Genomic DNA, 21,340 nt, shown 5'->3' with positions numbered 1-21,340 from the left:
CGTGTGTTACCTGATCATATAACTCGGTGAGCATCGTGATCACATGAGCCCGTATGTGCAAGCTCGGGAGGGGGGGACCCATAAAAGCAGATTCCCCCCATTCTCTCGCCCCCCTTTTCCACAGTTTGCTCCTAGTAGGCCTACTGCACACCCCCTCGCCACCCTCCCCTAATAAAAACTCTTATAGTGGGTTTCGTTGTACCTCATGTTTTCTCTTGCATGGTAAATAGTGCCGCAAATAAATAACACCTACCTCAGCCCACAAGAGGTGGGATTCCAGGTTCGAGGACACAATGCTCAACTTCAAGTGTTTCAGGATTTGAATTTGCAGGAGTCTTGTCTGCCTCAACTTAGCATGCCACAGTTGCTTGTTTAGCAATAGAGTGCACTGATGATGCACTCTGGCATGTAAATTTCTGCATTTGGCTATCAAATCGGAGGTTCTGGTTTTAATGCCCCTCCAATTTTTATCAATGGGTTTTTAAACAGCATGTCTACAATTCTCTGCCTTATAAGTGGCATTCTAGTCCTTGCCCACCCCCCACCCCCCCCAATACCTACCTCATGGCTTCAAACTGGAGCTCAGAACACTGGCAGCTTGTGATATCACTACTTATCAAATCCACCTCTGGATCACTGAGAGTTTGCTATGTATTCTTTTTTAAACTGTGTGTGTGTATACATGGGTATAGTCATGTGTGTACATGTGCATATGTGTGTGTGTGTGTAGGTCAGAGGACAACCTTGGGTTTTGTCTCTAAGGAACACCACCCATCTACTTTGTTTTGAAACAGGGTTTCTCACTGGCCTGGAACTCACTTTTCAGGCTCAACTGCCAACAAGCTTTACCAATCTTAAGTCTCTTACTCCCCAGTGCTGGGATATGCGTACACACCACTACCTGGCATTTTTACAGGAGGTCTGGGGATCAAACTCAGGTCCTCAATGCTTGCATAGCTTCCTGGTGTTGGGGAACTGACGAAGCCCTGAGTGTGTGAAGTCCTTGGTGAATGTGCACCATCTCAGGGACTTGAGATGCCTGAGGGAAATGGCAGAGTCTTCCTTTCTGGCCCATGTATATATATTGATAGTGTGTGCAGAAATGTCCACTATAGCCTTCCCCCTGAGATATTTATGCCCTGAAGATATCCCCCTATAGAGACTGCTCCTACTGAGATTCATTAAACCTGTCTCCTCATTTATCTGAATGCAAAAATCCCACCACTCTGTTCAACCCTCTATAACCAACACTCTGAGCGTCTAGGGTAGAATAGATTCTCCATCTGAAAGGTCAGTCCAATCAAATGAAACTTTGCTCTATATGCATCTAAATCGGCCCCAGTCATGTCTGTTCCTGAGATATGCTGGATGTGGTACCCGACACCTAAAATTTTCTTCTGACTGTATTTTGACTGTATGCTCAGAGGAGCCTGAAAACACAAACTTCAAACGCTGCCTTCACTAAGGCTCTCATTTTTGTCTTTGTTGCTGAAATGTTGGGGGTCAAACCCAGGGCTCTACTACTGAAGCAACATCCTAGCCCCTCAACAGTACTACTTTGATTTATTTATTATCATTATCATTGTCATCATTTGCAGTGATGTGGAGAGAACCCAGGGCCTCACGAATGCTACACAAGGGCTCTAACAACCTCACACCATCAAAAGGAACTGTTACTCACCTGCTCCAAGAGAAAGTTATGTACATCTTCCCCTTCTGGTAAAAAGTCCTTCCAGCTGAGGTCAGCCTCCCTCCATAAGGCACCTACTTTCTTATGGCTCTAGAACAGATATAAACCATGCATGCATCAGCTTTCTTTGAAAGGAGGAAAAAAGGTTTGCTGGACGTAAAAAGTGCAGACCTCTAGAGTTACTCCCCTTACTAATGGGATGATAATCTTTCAAACAGAGATGTCTGAATACATGTAAATGTAATGGTGATTCTGGCATGGTGGCCACACAGATAACCCTAACAATTAGGAGGGTGAACTCATCTGAGTTCAAGGCCAGCCTGGACTACATAATGAGTTCCAGGATAGTCTGTGCTACAGAGTTGACCTTGTCTCACAAACCTAAAAAAAAAAAATACATAAATAAATAAACAAAATAGTGAATGAATTAGTATAACTGCTTCTGAGTCAACTATTCATTTACTAGATGCTTAAGTTAGGCAACTGCCAACAATTACTAACATCCTAACACACCAAGTTTACATGTTTACACTGTTTCCCCCTCCCAGACAGCTCTGACTATATACCTTCTCCAGTCTGTACAGACTTGGAAGGCTTAGTTATCTTTAGATAGCAGACATTTAACTGAAAATTTCACCATCCTGCACCATCATCTCACCACCTATTTCTAACAGGGTAAGAACAGCACCTCACTAGTCAAAAGTAATAAAATCAACCATTTTGTCACTCCTGTCTCAAAGTTTTTTTTTTGAAAAGGTTATTTTTATTTTGTGAATGATGAGTGTTTTGACTGATGTAGGCCAAAGGGGCACATAGAACCCCTGGAGCTGGAGTCACTATGTGGGTGCTGGGATCCAAACGGGGGTCCTCTACAAGAGCAGAACGTTCTCTAAATCCCTGAGCCATCTCTCCAGCCCCACTCTCCAAGTTTTCTTATTGAAATCCATTACAAGTATTAATACAGCTGTTTTGTTTGTGGAAAGACAGACTTCCTTGACACGGACAATAGGCATCGTGAGAATCTTTCCAACCTCAGCAGTCCATTCTGGCTGAGACTGGACAGTTCTTCCCAAAGGTCTTGCTAACACGAGAGCAGAGGCGGTGCTGCTGGCAGAGTCGCGTCAAGCAGTTCTCGTCGTCTTCCCAAGATCAAGAAAGGACACAAGTCCTCACACACGGAGCCCCAACCTGTCCACATCCCTGCCCTTCTGACCACATCACTGGGCCGACACTCAGCTAACACTCACCATCTGTTTGCATAGAAGGTGCAGTATTTCAGAAAGCAGGACCCCAGCTCTTCCAACGGGAAGTAAAGGCTTGCTAAATTCTCTGCAGAGGACGAACAGGAGCGGCAAGTAAGTACCAACATAGTTTCTGCTCTAGAGCAGCAGACAAATGATGTGTGCCAAATACAGAGTACACAGGCTAGCCAATCAGACTTCCGGCTCACCTCCGGCTTTGTGGATGAGCAGGAGAGGGCTGTGGAAAGCCTGAATTGTCCTTATCATTAAGCACTTCAGTGACTACTTACCTACGACATCAAATGAAAGCATGACACTCATTTAAGGCTCAGTAACAAGGACATTTAAGACAGAATTTCCTTTTCTTTATGGTATTTTCTAAGTGAGGTAGAAAGAGACCATTTTTCCATAGTCTACACCCTCCTTTCCTAAACTAAGTTCTCTAGGGTCAGTATTATAAATTCCTCAAAAAAGGGTTCTTCTGACAATAACTGAGACCATGCCTAATTAAATCATCTTTCTTGCTTGTTTCCCATGAGGGTCTCACAATCCCCAATGTGCACTTTGCGAATCTTTAAGAGGAGGGTCATGTGATTTGCAGAGTGGGACGGTGTGAATTGCTGTATGAGCAGCAGTGTTCTGAAGGCGAGAAGCATTAGTTAGTAACACAAGGCAGCACTGATCCCAATTTACACCCAGCTCAGGACACTGCCATTTTAACTGTGAGCCTATGACATAGCAGGGCAGCTTGGAAAAGGCAGGCACAAACCAGACTTACAGGAAACTTCCAGAAACAACCCCACCCCCCACTCTGAGCTGTGTCTGCAATGACTACCACCCTCCAAGGACCACACAGCTCTTGTTTCCCCAACATATCTCCAGTGTAGACAATGTAACAATTTCTCCTTGAAACTAAAGGCTAAGAATGACAGGCTGTGTCCATGAGTGTCCAGAGGTGCCAATGGACAGCATATGCCACAGAGTAAGGGAGTTTTGAGTCAGTTAACTTGATAAGACATTGAAAAGAACAAATACAACTTACAGGATAAGTTCTCTCATGGAAATTCCCCCTTCTTTTAACATGGGGGTGACCAGTTCAGCCAGGTACAACCAAATATGGGGAATATCAATAGCCATGTCATCTGCCAATTCCAGGGTTTCAGAAAAACTGAAAAGAGAACAACAACAACAAAAAACAAAATCACTGAAAATGAATTTAAAAGTTAAAATTAAATAAAGACCCAAGCCAGTAAAGCACAAGTTTGTGTGTGCTAAGCATGTCTTACGTGAAGGGACTGGTCAGCTGCAGAGGAATGCACAGACAGGTTCCATACTCTGGAGCTCACACTAGCCTGGGGAGAGGAGACCTGAACAGGTCAAGGCAACCTGAAGACTGAGTGAACATCGGGATGATGTGTGCCAAATACAGAGTACACAGGCTAGCCAATCAGACTTCCTGCTCACCTCTGGCTTTGTGGATGAGCAGGAAGGGGCTGTGGAAAGCCTGAATTTGTCCTTATCATTAAGCACTTCAGTGCTTCAGCATGACCAATAGCACCAGAGGGAGGGCAGAACAGCTCTGTCTGGAAGTGACTTCTGAAACACTTAGATAGCCATGTAAAGTGTGGGTAAGAGCTACCACAAAATCATGGACTAAACACATGCTGGCATATAGCCAGAGACACAAGGGAGGAGAGTCAGTCTTAGAGACCCACAGCATGGGAAAGCTGGAAGAACTGAGTGCATGCTGTTATAAACACCACCACAGGTTACACGTTACGGGGGTCTGAGAGTTTTGCTGGCTTTTGTGTTATGAAATGTTCTTAATGTGAAGTAAAATAAAGGGAATTAAATATAAAACGCAGGAAGGCAGCTGAGCACCACATTCCTGCATCCCCAGCTGTTTGGAGGCTAAGTTCAAGTTCAACATGAGCCGTAACAGAGCTTAACACATCTCATAAACACAGGAAAAAAAGAAAACAACTGGAGAGAAAAGGCTTCTCGAGAGTCGGCACAGTCGTGTGGGCTGAAAGCTGCAGCCATGGGCTTAGTGCAAACAATTCAGAGCTTTGTTAACCCGGTTCCCTTTTCTTTCTTTTTTTTTTTTCTTCTTTTTGGTGTTTTGAGACATGGTTTCTCTGTCTAACTGCTGTTCTGGATCCTGCTCTGTAGCCCAGGCAGGCCTTAAACTCACCAAGATCCGCCTGGCTCTGCCTCTAGTGCTGGGATTAAAGGTGTCCACCACCACCGCCCAGCAATGGTTTTCCTAAGTAACACATTTTAAAAGCAGAGGCAAGAGACATGCAGAAATCTGTCAGCTATGTCAAGAGGAGAGGGAACAAAGGGCAAGCCAGGAGCAGGTGACTGTCGTGTCCATGTCCTTATACAACACATATGCTTTTCCACTGCAACTCCACAGTCCAGAGGCCTCCACACGACTTCATTTTCATGTAAAAGGAGCTTTCTTTACAGCAGGCGCCTTTCTTGAGCTGCCGTTTCAGAACACTCGGTAGTGCAGCTACATCATCTAACTGTGGTGTTCAGGCATCCTGATGCCAACATTTTGACCTCACAGCTTGCGATGCTTTGACATCCACTTGCTATGCAGGAGAGACTTGCCCACGCTCTCATTACGGACACTCACTCTGATTGATGTTAATGTGTCACTGGGGGACACCATCTGGCGGAACTGGGTTAACCACCTGATCCTGCCCACTCATCTTCTGTGGGCTCTCAGCATAGAGTGAGCTATGTAATGTCCCCAATGGACAACTGGAGCTGTCCTGGTCATTCAACAATACATCGTTTCCATCTCATATCACAACTAGAAGACATACACACATTCTTGACTCTGACTTGTGTTTCCACTTTGCAGTCAGCCAGTTTACCATGGAGCAGTTTACGTGCTGATAAAAATACCTTTTCTTCTTTTTCTTCTGAACACAGGGTTTCATAGAACAGGTTCACAGGTATTTTCTCTTCTTCTTGTTCTTCTCCTTTTTTTTGTTTTTTTTTTCGGGACAGGATTTCTCTGTGTAGTCCTGGCTGTCCTGAACTAGCTCTCTAAACTGGGCTGTCCTTGAACTCACAGAGATCCGCCTGCCTCTGCCTCTTGAGTGCTGGGATTAAAGGTGTGAGCTACCACTGCCTGGCAGTACTTTCTTTTCAAGTTTACATTGTTAAGATCCTTTTAGAAGAAAATTCTTAGGTATGCAAATTGCTTCTATTTGCACTACTAAAGGGTAGTATCCACTGTGGGTTAAGTGACCAAGAAGCAGGTCCATGGCTGTGCCCATGTATGCAGTATCACCATGTCCACAGGACTGCACAGGCTGCAGCAAACTGCTCTATACAACAAACAGCAAAGCACTGAAGAAGGAAATCCCTAGGTCTAAATCTAACCAAGGAAGTAAAAGACCTCCACACCGGGACCCTGGCGGGAACCTTGAGGACACTGATGACAATGTCAAGACCTCCACACAGGGACCCTGGCGGGAACCTTGAGAACACTGATGACAATATAAAGACCTCCACACTGGGACCCTGGCGGGAACCTTGAGGAAACTGAAGAAAAATGAGGGAAAGAAAAGCCATCTTCAGACCATGGATTAGAAAAATTAAAATGATAAAACATCATTATCACTTAAAGTGATCCACAGATCCGATGCAACCTGTATCAAAATCTCATACATAGCTCAAAATAGGGTTTTGAAAAGCCCAGAACTTAAAATGTCTTAGAATCACAAAAGACCTTAAACAGCAAAAATAATGGAGGAAAAACCCCAAAACAACAAAACAAAATTAAACAAAACAAAGCATGTCTCGAAAGAAATTATCTCTGATTTCAAGAAATTATTTCAAAAAAGTATCATAAAGCAGTTGTAAGAAAAAGAGTGACACTGGATAAAAGGAGACACACTGACCAATGGAAGAGAAGAGAAAAACCAAAATAAGCCCCGCACTCAGCCAGTTCACGGTCAGCCCAGGGCTGAGGACGCAGTGGGGACAGGATGGTCTCCACAAGCAGAAGACCAGGCTGATCCTCCACCCCGTGAAAAATGACTTAGAAAGTGGGCTAACGATGTGCATTAGACCTGGCACTATCAGAAGACAAGGCAGCGGTGCCACAGAGCTAATCCAGGCAACTCCAGGGCGCAGACAACCCCGGCAGCGCTAAATGAAGAGGACTGCAGAGCAAAGGGAAGGAAGCACAAGGTGTGGACAGACAGACTCACAGAACAGCAGGCAGCACTTAGAGCTGAGCAAGAACTCTTCACTACCCACCACCAGGAAAGAACCAGTTTCTACTGTGTGTCATCCCAGCATTGGGGAGGTAGAGGCAGTGGGATTAGGAGCTAGTCTGACTGGGCTACGCAGCAAGGACTCTAGTCTCAGGTAATCTCTGAGACCTCCAGATCATTTCACATAGACCTAGAGGTTTCTGGAGGAGGATCACTGACTTAAAGCCTTGTGATAATGAGCTGTGGGTATTCTGGTCAGGTCTTTTACATTACAGACACCAGACGGAGGTCTCGGAGAAAACCAGAAGATGCTAGTCTAGCCTAGTCTACAAACTGCCATTACATCAACCAGCATTGCATATGATGTTAAAATACTACAGTGTACACAAAGGTCACTGATGGAAGCCATTCCCCATCAGCTCAGGTGGGAGGATACCAACCCTTTGAAAAAGTCCTGCTTGCTGAGTTTTTCTGACTGCACCAGCTGATACAGTAAGTGGCCCATGTGATCCCTGGTGATCTGGCTCCGCTCCAGGGTGAATTCCACACCCACCTTCACAAAAACATGCAGTGGGCCCTGGGCACTCAGCTCCTCTATGCACTGCGTGGCCTCCTGTTCAAACAACAAATAAAGGCTTGCTTCAAAATCGACTTATGTTAAAAGCAGAACAAAGCTTTATAAACAGGACAGTTTTCAAATCTAAGTTTTTTCTTTATCTTATTTAATGTTAAAAAGAATTTTATATCAAATTGCTAAAAGATAAGAGAGGAAAGAAAATGTTGAGGTGTGGTGATGTGTACAAAGAAGGCTGAGGCAGGAGGATGGCTATTGAGTTAGACTCTATCCTGGGCTACTGAGTACAAGGCCTGCCAGGGTGACACAGTAAGGTCCCACATAAGTAAATAAAAAAACATATATATATATAAAAAATCTGAACATGGTGGCACACATCTGTAAGTCTTAGCTGTGCTCAGCTGGTTGGAAGGCTGAGGCAGGAAGATTGCTTTATCCATTTTGAAACTGAGACTGGGTAATACAGTGGGAATTTGAGCTCTCTTCCCCTCCAAGAGGATAGCCTTACATGGCCAACACTTTGTGTGCTTTTTAGATTTATTTTTGTATTACACATGTGTATATGCATGTGCCTGAAAGTATGTATGTATACCACATGTGTGTAGGAGCCTAGCTAGTATCAGATCTGCTGAATCAGAGTTAAAAGTTGGTTATAAGCTGGCACATGGGTGCAGGGAACTAACCCTGGATCCTCTGCAAGAGCAGTAAGTGCTCTGAACTGCTGACCAATGTCTGCAGCCCCTAGGTGAACGGTTTTATTAAAGGTAACTCAAAGGACCAATGTCAAAATATGTTTCTAAACAGAGTGTGATGGTTCATACCTGTACTCCTAGCACTCAAGAGGTTGAGGCAGGAGGATTGCCACAGATTTTGAGGCCAGTCTCTACTACAGTATGAGACCCTGTTTCAAAAAACAAAAACAGAAAACATAAATATATATATATATTATTTTATACTGTGCTTACTGATTTTGAAAAAAATATTTAATTAACATGTATGATAATGTATATTGACAGTGCAAAGGTGTGTGCCATCATACATCATTTTAAAAATCTGAAAACAAGATACTATGAAACAGAAACTCAATACCAAGATTCAACGACCTTAATGTGAGTTGGGAGTGGTGGTGCACGCCGTTAGTCCCAGGGCTGTTACACAGAGGAAAAACCCCAAAACGAACAAACATACCTCCCCCACCCCCACCCCCACAAACAAGACCTAATGTGGCAACTAGGCTATCCTGCCTTAGAAATGCCAGCACTGGTACAATCTTCCATTACAGAATGTTACATGGAGCATGGAGTGACTTGGCTAGGCAATTCTCTGCACTGGAGAACAAAAGCCCGTCAGTCTAGCCTGCCCAGTCTCCAGTGCATCTCTGCCCTCAGCTACCACAAGGGCTGGTGGAGGCGAGAAGGGTGGTCACTGACAGCAGCAGAACAGAGTGTCCGTCCACAACTGTCTCTGCTCTGTCTTCCCGAACATTCAAAAAGCTTACACTAGCCGGGCGGTGGTGGCACACGCCTTTAATCCCAGCACTCGGGAGGCAGAGGCAGGCAGATCTTTGTGAGTTCGAGGCCAGCCTGGGCTACCAAGTGAGTTCCAGGAAAGGCACAAAGCTACACAGAGAAACCCTGTCTCGAAAAAACCAAAAAAAAAAAAAAAAAAAAAAAAAAGCTTACACTAGTGCACAGGATGTCTTCAAGTGTCCACTCCCGCCCCTAGCACAATGCAGCTTTTTGTTGGTGAGTTCAACTGAGAACTGACACCCCAGGCCATGGCGTCTCTTTAGAGCCCTCTAGCTTTCCACAATACTGACATCTCGACACACTCTCGCCAGCTGTCTTACGGCCGCTCTTTCTGCTCGCCTTGTTCTTTGCAGGAGAAAGCAGGAATGCAACTACTCAGTCTCCAGGCTAAAACCTGAACTATTTACTGTCTGGGCCCCTGTGCACAAGCGAAGCCCCGCTGCAGTGTGTCCCGGGAGACCCATGAGTGTGACTCAACGCATTTGCAGATGACATATCACAAAGCAGGACGTGGGCTGGGGAGACAGCTTAGCCACGGAGCATGTATGGAAGCCAGCGGACAACTTGCAGGAATCAGTTCAATCCTTCCACCATGTGGGAGCAGGGGATTAAAGCCAGGCCGTCAGGCATGGCGACAAGCCTCGTCAGCTGCCAAGCCTTCTCACTGGCCCGGCTTTCCTTTTTCTAGCTTCTGCTTCTTTATTATCTATGTTCACAGTCTGGTCAATTTCCCCCACAATATCCCACTATGCTATTTATCATTTTACTGTAGTAAATCGAGGTAGCAGTCTCTAAAAAATGAGGTTGAAACGCTCGAAGGAATGCAGTAAGTATAGAGAGTACAGGTTAAAAACTTTTGTGTTAGAGGCCAGCCTGGTGTACACTGAGTTCCAGGACAACCAAAGCTACACAGTGAGACCCCCGTATCAAAATAAGAAACAAAAACATGTATGGTAGAGCAAGACAAATAGGAAGTCTTAAATTCTGGCTCTGCCTATTATTACTATGTGATTGCAAGAGTATAATAATTTTTTTAGTCACATACACCACTCCACTTCCTAGCCTTGAACTCACTATGTAACTGACCAGCTCCTTCTGTTTACACCTCCTGAGCGCTGGGATTGCAGGTGCACCCTACCAAGTCTGCTAACTCTTCATCCCAATTTCCTAAGAGAATGAAGGTATGTTTGCATGCACGGATATATGTACACGAATATGCACTTTGGAACTGCCAGTCACAAAATAAAGGCTCAGCAAATGTTACCCTGCATTAGGACTGATAACAGTGATCGATAACAATAGCATTTAAAGGAAGGAAGCCCTCCCCTGGAGTGAGTTCTGCAAGTCTTTGTTCTAGCATACTAACACTGAATAGGAAATGAGATCAAGCCATTTGTAGTTTGCAGCTGACCTTCCACAAGTTACAGCTCGGTTCTTTCTGTAAACATGGCTTTCACCATAATGGAAACTTCAGGGCTCACGCTCTACTGGCAGAGCACTTGTCCCATATGCACAAAGCACTGATTCTGATCCCAGTGAACACACGAACCAGGCATGGTAGCATGCGCCTGTAACCCTAGTTCTATGGAGTTAAGGCAGCATGATGAGGAGGTTGAGGTCATCACTGGCTAGATACATAGGGAGTTTGAGGTCAAAAACACTTTAGGAGGGCAGCGTAAGATAAGGATCACGCAAAGCAACACATAAAGACTCACAGGAGAGCAGCCAGCACCCAGCAAGCAGCCAGGAAATGTCTCCATCACTGCTCAGTCCTCACAGCCCATCTGTACACACAGCTGCCTCCTGCAGAGAACAATGAAGCCTACCTGACTCTACCCATCCCATCCGGCTGAAGTGGCTCAGCTGTTCCCGAGGGACAGTAAGCACTTCCCCGTGGACTCTCAGTTTGCAGGATCAAAGGTTTGTCATGCACTAACTCTGACCATCTTCAAATTAAGTCTGAAGCCAGTCTCCACATCCTTCTTCCTGACCTGCTCCCTGGCACCTACAGCAATTCTTCAATTTCTCCTAAGTCTTTCACATTCCTCCACTTCCATGCCAGGAGAAAAAAGAACGACCCCAGACCCTCTCTGTCTAGGAAGGTGGCTGAGGAGTTAACAGCCTGGCAGTGAACTCTTGGCTGTTCAATCCATGCTGTGAGCCGAGCCTTTAGCGGGTGAGCCGTCCCTCCAGCCCCAATCAGTGTTTATTCCGCTCCGCTGTCAAGTCTCTGCGAACACTCTTTAATCTTTACCATCACCAAAAGGTTCTTTTCCAGCTGGGTCTAGTGGCCCATGCTTGCAATCCCAGGAAAACGGAGGCTGAGGCAGAAAGACTGCCTCAAGTTCAAAGCCAGCCTAGTCTATATAGTGAACTCCAAGTTAACCTGAGCTACACAGCAAGACCCCATCTCGAAACAAAACCCCATGCTGGTGGTCCAACCCCAGCAACTGGGAAGTGGAGGCAGAAGCCAAAAGTCAGAGCCAGCTTTGGCTACAGAGGGAGGTGGAGGCTGGCCTAGGCGACATGAAGCTCTGCCTCAAATGCAACCAAAACCAAAGCCAAACCAAGCCAAACCAAAGCAGAACTCCTCAAAACTGAAATAAACTTTTCCTACTTCCAAATTCTGGATAATATTAGAGGTATAAAGGTTGAAAAGCTGGGACATACATAATCAAAGTGATTTTGTATACAAAAGCAGATAAGGACTGTGCTGTTCAGAAAAATGAATTAGGAGAACTAAAGCCAAAGTATTCACACTCTCTAACAAACATTTAATAGAAAGGACACTTCCTGACCTTGAGTAGCCAACTAGACTGTGTCACATGACCTTTGCCAGGTCCTCCAGCTCAGAGGACATCTGTGGTGTTACCTGCTGTCTCCGTCCCTGGATACTGATTAGGTGATTTTGTCAGGCAGGAGGCCTGTCCTACCAACTGCCATGTACAGTCTGGGTGGAAAGATCAGAGGGGCAAGCTACAGGAGGGTCTTCAAGTGTCTCAGGCCCCCTGACTCTGAACACTCTCTGTCCTTCTGTGCCTCAGTTTCCCACTTACAAAATAAAGAGAAGAGATGGCAGTTACAATTCAGGTCAACCTAAGAATGACGAGGATACGTCTAGGGGCCGAAAGGTGGAGCTGGGAGCCTCATGGTAATATGCTGCCTCTGCCCCTAACGCCACGGTCAGTTTGGCCTCCTCTTGATGACACTGACTAGGATCCATTCTCCCCCACCCCACACACATCAATTTAAAACATGGTACCTGGCCAAAATGCATGAGCTGAGCAAACTGAACCCTGAGGACTTGGACAACTTAATCTTTGTTTTATCTGCTCATAATAACACTCTTAAGACCCAAGCCAAGTTACCATGGCTCTCCAACATGGGCTGCCTAGGAGCTGTTCCCCTTTGTTACCAGCATCTACCTTGAAGTCATTGATATGTAGGAATTCATCAATGATAGATTTGGACTTCCTCTCCACTTCCTCTTCTGACAGAGCAGGCTTGTCAGGGGGTGACACTGCACACATGTCTGGTTTCACTGTGAATGAGATGAAAAAGAGCAAGAAGTCTCAGTACACTAGGATCATGACTGGTAAGATTTGCATGCTCTTACACTGGTTTTGCCATGGAGACGTTTTATAGACAGCAGTTTGACAGTCAGACACAGGACAGCAGAATCAAGAAGCTGTTTCCATTACAACAGATAGGCACGGAGTAACATTGTGGTCTGCTCTACAGTCACGAACAGGAGTCAGGGACAAGGTGAACCTTCAGAGCCACGGCTCGGCAGTTTCTCTATTTTGTTTCCCTGCAACTGCTTCAAGAATGGGTACTCAAAGGCCTGCAGCACACACGAGGACTGAGGTCCTGCGTGCCAGCGCTGGCTGCCCCGGCACAGCGTGGGACCTGTGCAAACACGCCGGCTTCTCCCACTGCAACTGTGTGCATGCTGCTCCCTCAGCAATGCTCCCCTCGCTTCCCATCTGCTCATCTCTACGAGTCATCCTCATGAGCTCTAAGACCACTCAAAACCACTGTATCGGCTTCGCTCCAAGGATTTCTCCATGTTAACGTCTCATTTTATTTTTCTAGGAACTGTAGAGTGTAGGTGTGTAGATAAAAAAAAAAACAGCTCAGATTAAAGACACAGCACCACCAGAGCAAGTTTAGAGCACATGTATGCTCACTCCACAGAAGTTACCAGGGAGACAAGGCGGGAAAAGACACTCTGGTACCTTCTTTTTGTTAATCAGGACTAAAGCAGGGGTTTTAGCCAGCACAAACCCTCTAAGGACGATGGACATTGAGGTGTTGAAAGGACTTGTGAGAAACTCAGAAGGATGAGCATAAAGAAAGAGGAACTTTGTCATCATGACATCCCAGAGACAAGGATGACGGTAAGCCCTGTGAAGACAGCATTTCACAACGAGACCCACGGCAGAAATGACGGTGCTGTGCAGGTGTTGCCTGTGGGCTTTGAATTTTACCCATACGTGGAGTCGTCGTGGTTTCTTATTACTCCTTATTTTCCTTTATTTGTCTGAGAGTTGTGCCTGCACCATGTGAGGACTGTATCTGTCAGAGCAGAAGCAGGTGCCGGGACTGGAGTCACCCGTGGCTGTGAGCCACCACGAGTGCTGGGAACGGAAGAGGGTCCTCTGGAGGAGAGCCAGAGCAGCACCGCTGTGCCATTTCTCACTTCTCCAGCCCCTGTATCTGCTTCTGAATTTAAGGCCAACAGCCAGGTCTGTCTTGTGTCCCCAGAGCCCTCTCACCTAGCTCCCTGGTCTTGCTTCGGTCCGCCTCGGAGCTGGCCCTCTCGGCATCCACGCCTCCAGTCAGCTGCTTCACGGTCTCCAGCATCTCTCTGCGCTGCTCCTCCTGAGACTGGTTGTCCAGCAGATCTTTGCTACTGCCCCTCAGGAAAGTGTTGGGACGGGCTGCTCCAGCGGGAGTTGGCTTGTCACTCTTCTCTCTGCCCATGCTCCCACGACTTAAAAACAAAAGGACAACGTCCCGCTTCAGATTCAAACCACAGAACAACACTGTAAGCATTGCCAATTACTGCGGAAAACGCAGCTTTCTACATAACTTTATTTTGAATCTTAACTTATTGTTGTGAGTGCACACACATGCTGTGGCATTCATGTGGAGGTCAGAGGGCAACTGTAGGGAGTCAGATGTCTCCTTCACCTTAACATGGGTACTGGGTGAAATTCAGGTTATCATCCTTAATGACCAGCTGATCCTCTTTCCAGCCTCCCACATGACTTTAGATACAAGGCATCGATTGTATTTCAAAGTATACTAACTCTCAAAACAGGTACAAACCTGAGTTTCCAAAGAAATACTTGCTAAGATGTTTTAATTTTATCTTCAGTAGGAAAAAATGATACTTAATTATTTTTTAATTTTTGTGAATAGTCTGATTTTTTACTTAAAATAATTTGATAGATCTTATATATAAAGTATGACAGTTTTATTTGCAAGGATCAAAGGCAATCTGTAAAAACTGCAGTATGAGCCGGGCAATGGTGGTGCATGACTTTAATCCCAGCACTCGGGAAGCAGAGGCAGGCTGATCTCTGAGTTCAAAGCCAGCCTGGTCTACAGAGCAAGTTTCAGGACAGTCAAGGCTGCACAAAGAAACAAAGACAATAACAAAGAACCAAACAAATGAACATTCCAGTATCAGGAGTCTCTCATAGGTGACGGCTGCTGAGGGTGGCAGAGTCTGCTCTCATTAGCCACATGAGTTGTGGTGCGATGCCCATGCTCCAGAGAGCTTATGAGCGGCTCAAACTCTACAAAGAAGGTTTTATATATCTCTATATTTGTATGTATACATCTGTGTATATGTATGTATGTGTGTGTGTATATACATATATATATATATATATATATGTATGTATGTATGTGTGTATATATATATATATATATATATAAAGTAGAAGGTATGAAGTTGGGAGGAGGATGGGGGAGGAGGGTCCAGGGGGTTTATACAGAAATGAATATATCTAAATCCACTATATTCATATATGAAATCACCAAAGACTCTACCATTAATAATGAACAAAAAGACATTGAAGTCGGAGATGATGAGACGGTTCAGTAGGTCAAGACGCTTGCTGTCAACCTAACGACTTGAGTTTGAGCTCCAGGACTGCTTCTTTCTGGTTGTCCAGAGTTCCACACACAAGTGTGGAGGACACAGAGCCCCGTCTCCAGGAGCCCCGTCTCCAGGAGCCCCGAGTCCATCACAGACAAGACGCTCTGGACATTGACAAGTGCACAGGCCCGTACGGCACAGCTGAACTCAAGAAATGTTCTTTTCAATTGCATGGTTTTGAGTGTGGAGGTCTGGATTAAACCCAGGGCCGTAAACTGGTTAAGATACGCCAAGCAGTTTAGATATGCCCCCAACTCTACTAAAACATTTTAGGAGTCAGTGTCGATTCCTTACTGATTTATAGAACTCTGAAGTAAGAGCCAGTGATGAAGTGTAAGCTGAATGAAGGGCAGGAAATGAAATTACACAAGCCCAGACTCACAACCTAAGAAACTCCAGAAACTTCCAAAGGCTGTGATTTATCTGCGAGAAGCAGAAGGGACCTTTACCAGTGAAAGCCACGTGCTTTTTTATTATCTTACGAGAACACTGCATGTCTCCCTGCCAGTTTATTCAGACAGTTCTTGACTGTGGTGACTCTGCAGAAGGGTGAGGGGTGAGGGGTGGAGGTGGACAACTTGGGCTGGACAGAAGTCTACCCAAAGAACATATACAAGCACATGAAAATCAGAACCACCAGAGTCCACAGAAGCTGCGGACCACAGTCCAGGTGCTTCTGAACAGCGGTGGTGTGCTCAGCAGACTGCTCCAGAAGCCTCAGGAACCAGCGACATGTTCCAGACAGCTACTGACGGAATGAATTAAGTAACTTAACACAGAGACAGAGGAGATGGTTGGCTGGCGGCTGCTTGTGTTCCTTAATTTTCAAATCCTTGCTTGCAAGGATATTCCCACGCTGGAGGAGCTTTGCAAGGCCTAGACTGCCCGCATTGTTCTCTATTCGGGCAGCCGGGCTCTCCTAAGGAACAAAGGAAGGCCAGAGAACCTGCTCTCCCCTCATCCCACCCCAAAGCCAATACCTGATTATATTCCTGCCTTATTAATTATGGTGTGTCAAGATTAAAGAAGACATTAACTTTAGGGATGACAGGCATGCGTGCAAGGAGGACAGCCATTAGCAAATGTGAAAAGTAAATTCTCACCTGGTTAATGCCCTTCGGGAATCAAACTCTAAAGGTGTGGCTGATGGGGACCCTGAAGGTGCTGGAGGTTGCAGAGGAGAGAATCTATTTAAACTGGAAGCACTTGATCGTAAGGCATCTATAGGTGTTGTAGATTTAGGAAAAAAACACAAATCACATGGTTATTATGCAAATACCCTGTTTTCTTGCCTACTGGGAGTAAGGAGTAAGACCAGGAATTTCTTCCTTTTAAAATTTGAAACAGGTCTATGTTGTCCAGGTGGGCCCCGACTCTTGGGACAACAGGTGAACTCCACCCCTACCCCCCACCCTTGTTCCTTTTTTGATAAGATCTCATATAGGCCAGTCCAGTCTGGAACTCACTATGTAGCCGAGGATGACTTTGAACTTCAGATCCTCATGACTCCCATCTTCTGAATGCTGGAATCACAGGCACTCTACACCACACCCATTTCCTGAATTACTAAGGCTCAAACCCAGGGCTCTGTGCACGCTAAGCAGGCACTCTACCCACTGAATCGCACCCCAGCCCAAGGGCAGTCACGTCTTTATGCAACAGAGTGGAAACAGACAGTTTATAAGTGAGAGAGCCAAGAAAGGTTAGAGCTCAATGCCCGGCAAGCCCTCCCGTCCAAAGTCCTAACCAGGCCCATTGCTTAGCAGCTAGCATCAGCCAAGATGAGGCACCCCGTGGGGGAGGGGGTATGGCTGTAGACAGTGATTTCTAACAAGTGCAGGTGACACCTATCATATTCTGACAAGTACATTTTAGGGTCTTAGCATATCCAAGAGCCTAGATTTCTGTTCACCACAAATTTCTGTCCTTAAAAACATATGCGCTCGCTCAGGTGTGGTGGTCTGTAATTTCAGGATGCAGGAAGACTGAGGCAGAGTCAAGGAGTTCAAGATCAACTCAGCTACACAGTGACTTCAGGCCAGCCTGGGCTACATGGGATCCAGACACACACACACACAACAAAGCTACCAATCAACCAGCCGCTAAGTATGTAAGACACCCTGTGCAGGGGACAAAAACAGGTGTGGTAAGCAGGAGAGAGAAATGCACCACAACAAACCAAGACACACTGCACAAAATTAACCAACGTAATGCTGTGATTTATCTGAAAGTATACAAATAAACAATGGGATTTAAAATAATTTAAGAAAACTTGAAATTTCCTAGTTTTCCTTTGGATTGCTGCATTTCTCCAGCTGTCAAGACAGGTTTATGACTTTTTCCAATTTGGTCACATGTGCTGGAGGTATGAATTTGGACCAAGATAAAACAATAATTGTAATAAAAACATTGTGAGATGCTGGATGGTGATGGCGCACACCTTTAATCCCAGCATTTGGGAGGCAGAAGCAGGTGGATCTCTGTGAGTTCCAGGCCAACCTGGTCTACAGAGCGAAATCCAGGACAGCCAGAGCTATTATTACACAGAGAAATCCTGTCTAAAACAAAACAAGACAAAACAAAACAAAAAACAACAACAACAACAAAAAACCAAAACAAAAAAAAAACAGTATTGTGAGGTTTTGTTTTGTTTTTTGCACATAATGCAATTAGATTGTATGGTTCTTGAATGTGAACTTTAAATAATTAGCTCCAAGTCATCCTCCTAAATTCTTCCAGATACACTTGCAACCCCTCTCAACTTCCTGTCTTTCAAAAACAAAACAAAACCCCCAAAACAACAACAACAACAACCCGCCAACTACACTTGGTGCTCCTTACATACTAGGAGTGTGGAGCCTTCAACTGGATCGAGGCAGACCTACAAGGGGCCACACTTTTGTTTGTTTGGTTTTGGGGTTTCTCTGTGTAGCCTTGACTGTCCTGGACTGTTGCTGTAGACCAGGCTCAATTGGGACTCAGAATTCAAGTGATCCACCTACCTCTGCCTCCTGAGCGCTGGGATTCAAGTCGTGTGCCACCACTGCCCAACTCTTAGAGAAAACTAATTCTCACTCCCTCAAAGACCATCAAAGGTGAGTAGTTCTTCAATTAGGGTGGGGAATGTGAGCTTTGTAGATGATAATATTGTGTCCGAATGTCAAAGATCAGAAACTGCACTCATTCTTAGTCCAAAAGTCAAGCCTGCAAATAAAATACCTGCTCCTCCTCCTCTGCTGCGAACTGGTCCTTGTGCAACTCGGCCAGCGCTCCACCACTAAGCCACATACGCAGCCTGCTCTTTGTTTCTGTTTTTGAGATAAGGTCTTACTACCTTGTAGCTCTGGCTGGTCTGGTACTTACTGGGTTGCCTAGGTGTCCCAAACTTATGGCAGTCCTCCTGCCTCAGTCTCCTAAGTGCTAGCATTATATGTGTGCCACCACACCTAGCTGCAAACTAGCTTTTTGAAGATAGTTAGTGTCTTGCTTTGCAAGTCAGGCAGGCATGAACAGGGGATCTTCCAGTCTTCCATCTCCTAAATTCTAGGAGTTCAGGAATTTGAAAAAAACACTTGATGCTAGCCTGGCACATCTTTAATTTGAGCACTCAGGAAAAAGAGGCAGGCCAATCTCTGAGTTTCAGGCCAGCCTGGTCTATGTAGTGAGTTCCAGTCCAGTCAGGGATACAGAGTGAGACCGTGTCTCAAAAAACAAAACAAAAACAAAATACTTAAAAATAAAACAAACCGCTTAACTGAAAAAATATTTTCTCGAAAGTTTAAATGTTAGTCAGGTGTGATGGCACACCTTTAATCCCAGCACTCGGGAGGCAGAGGCAGGCGGATCTGAGTTGGAGGCCAGCACAATCAACAGAGCAAGTTCCAGGACAGCCAGGCTACACATAGAAACCCTGTCCCAAACACCAAAACAAACAAACACACACTTAAAGTGAACATGGAGAGGGCAGGAGAGATGGCTCAGTGGTTAGAACACTGGCTGCTCTTCCTGAGGACCCGCATCAGTTCCTAGCACCCATGTGGCAGCTCCTAACCACATGTAATTCCAGATCCACTTCTCACCTCTGCAGGCAAGTTGCATGCATCTGGTGTACACACAAACCTCCAGGCAAAATGTTCATACTAATAAAACAAATCTAAAAAAGTTTTAAATACTGGCAAGAACCCTACAGAAAAGGAAGCTTTTATGTCATGGTATCGAGAGCCACTAAGCAAAGTCCAGTCAGATAAATCTACAGACCTTTCTCTTCCTAACAGTTCCGGACACTGGGAATGCAAGGCAAGGCAATGGCGTTACCGCCCAGGCAGCTGGAGAGGCCGCCGCACATACCCGTCTCGCTCGCCTTTGCTCCACCGCTGCTGCCTTTGCCCCAGCTGCCCAGCTGTGCCTTCGGAACCAGCTGGATCTTCTCATCAATGGTGGGCTGCAATCAAAGTGGCCAAGGGTCATTCACAGATCAATTCTAGAATGGCTTTCTTCAGTGCGGGATAAACAATTTTAGCAACACACTCTTTCAGTTTCAGTTTAAGAAACATGAATTTAGCCAGGCAGAGGTGATGCACACCATTAAGCAAAGCTCCACACTAGCCTAGTTTACATTAACCAACTTCAGGCCAGCCTGGATACCCTGCCTCAAAGTAAAACAATCATAAACTGGAGCTGTGCTCGTTAAGGTGGGACCCCTGGGCCTTTAAACCTTATCTTTTTATTTTACAATACTATTCAGTTCTACATAATAGCCACAGATTCCCTTGTTCTCACCCTTCCTGCCCCCCTCCCCTTCCCCCCATTCCCACCTCCTCCAGATCAAGGTCTCCCTCCCCCAAGGACTGGGATCGACCTGATAGACTCAGTCCAGGCAGGTCTTTAAACCTTATCTTGGACTGGGCAACAGAGAACAGCATGAAGGCCACACTGATTTCCAGGGTGTGCATGGGTCCTCTGCTCAAAACGGCTTATCAACTTGCCAAATGGAATACAGTTTCAAATCATTCTTCTAATACAATGCCCAGTGATATGCAAATCGCCTCATCAGTTTGTATATATAGCCCTGGCTGCTCACAAACTCAAAGCAATCCTCCTGCAGCAACTTCCTAAGTGCTAGAATTACAGGTGTGTGCTGCCACACTTGGCTCTGTAAACTGCATGTGTATGTTTAAAATTTTCAAAACACGCACGCACACACGTTTGCAGCTTGTGGAGGGGCAGGGTCTCATGTAGCCAGCTTGTGGAGGGGCAGGGTCTCATGTAGCCAGCTTGTGGAGGGGCAGGGTCTCATGTAGCCTAGGCTGGTTTTAAACTGCTACATAATTGAGGATGACCCTAAGTTTCTGATCCTTCTAAGTACTGGGATTACAAGCATGCAGTCAGTTTTATAAATCCTTTAAAGCATCGTACTTACCTTAGTGATTTTCAAGAATTTGGAGGGGTCCAGAACTCGGCTGTTTTTGGCGCCCTGAACAGTATTCCATCCACCTTCATCCACTCTTTGAACGCCTGCAGGGGGGACAGAATATGTCAATCCCTCATCACTTCAAGTTAGTTTGGCACTGAGTGAGCAGTACTGTAAACTGACGGACGCCAGTCAAAACCAAGGACATGACAAATGAAGCTATTAGAATATTAATGGTAGTCCTGTTAAGAGAAAGTTTATTTTTCTGTTTTAGAGACTGAGTTGTACTGTGTAGACCAGGTTGACTGCATATAGATGTGTACCATTAAACCTGGCCTGGAGAATCTTTAATCTGCATAGCATGAAATAGGCACTCTGACTCTCAAGAAAATTTACTGATTTAGGGGAAAAAAAAAAAAAAAAACCTACACAAATGACTACTAGGTATTAGCCAAGGCAGGCAAAGTCTGGTATTGGCAGAGT

General features: G+C 45.4%; 1 protein-coding gene across 40 annotated transcripts in view; it reads right to left on the bottom strand.

The window, feature by feature from the left end:
• Eif4g3 (eukaryotic translation initiation factor 4 gamma 3) overlaps positions 1–21,340 on the bottom strand; it is a 233,953-nt gene that overhangs the window by 11,076 nt on the left and 201,537 nt on the right. For 30 of the 40 annotated variants that reach the window (XM_076565487.1, XM_076565500.1, XM_076565490.1 and 27 more), the window contains 9 exons: positions 20,867–20,961; positions 19,795–19,888; positions 16,551–16,668; positions 14,054–14,271; positions 12,701–12,816; positions 7,613–7,785; positions 3,974–4,099; positions 2,938–3,019; positions 1,682–1,780 (listed from right to left, as the gene is read on the bottom strand). In XM_076565487.1, the coding sequence (XP_076421602.1) occupies positions 1,682–1,780; positions 2,938–3,019; positions 3,974–4,099; positions 7,613–7,785; positions 12,701–12,816; positions 14,054–14,271; positions 16,551–16,668; positions 19,795–19,888; positions 20,867–20,961 (1,121 nt within the window). The remainder of the gene's footprint in view (positions 1–1,681; positions 1,781–2,937; positions 3,020–3,973; positions 4,100–7,612; positions 7,786–12,700; positions 12,817–14,053; positions 14,272–16,550; positions 16,669–19,794; positions 19,889–20,866; positions 20,962–21,340) is intronic. The other 10 variants (XM_076565496.1, XM_076565497.1, XM_076565498.1 and 7 more) reach the window with 1 other exon arrangement.

This window comes from Peromyscus maniculatus, chromosome 2 (genome assembly GCF_049852395.1).
Source record: "Peromyscus maniculatus bairdii isolate BWxNUB_F1_BW_parent chromosome 2, HU_Pman_BW_mat_3.1, whole genome shotgun sequence".
NCBI classification, from domain to species: Eukaryota; Metazoa; Chordata; class Mammalia; order Rodentia; family Cricetidae; genus Peromyscus; species Peromyscus maniculatus.
The sequence above is the reverse complement of the archived record's forward strand: the minus strand, read 5'-3'. Positions and strand labels throughout refer to the sequence as shown.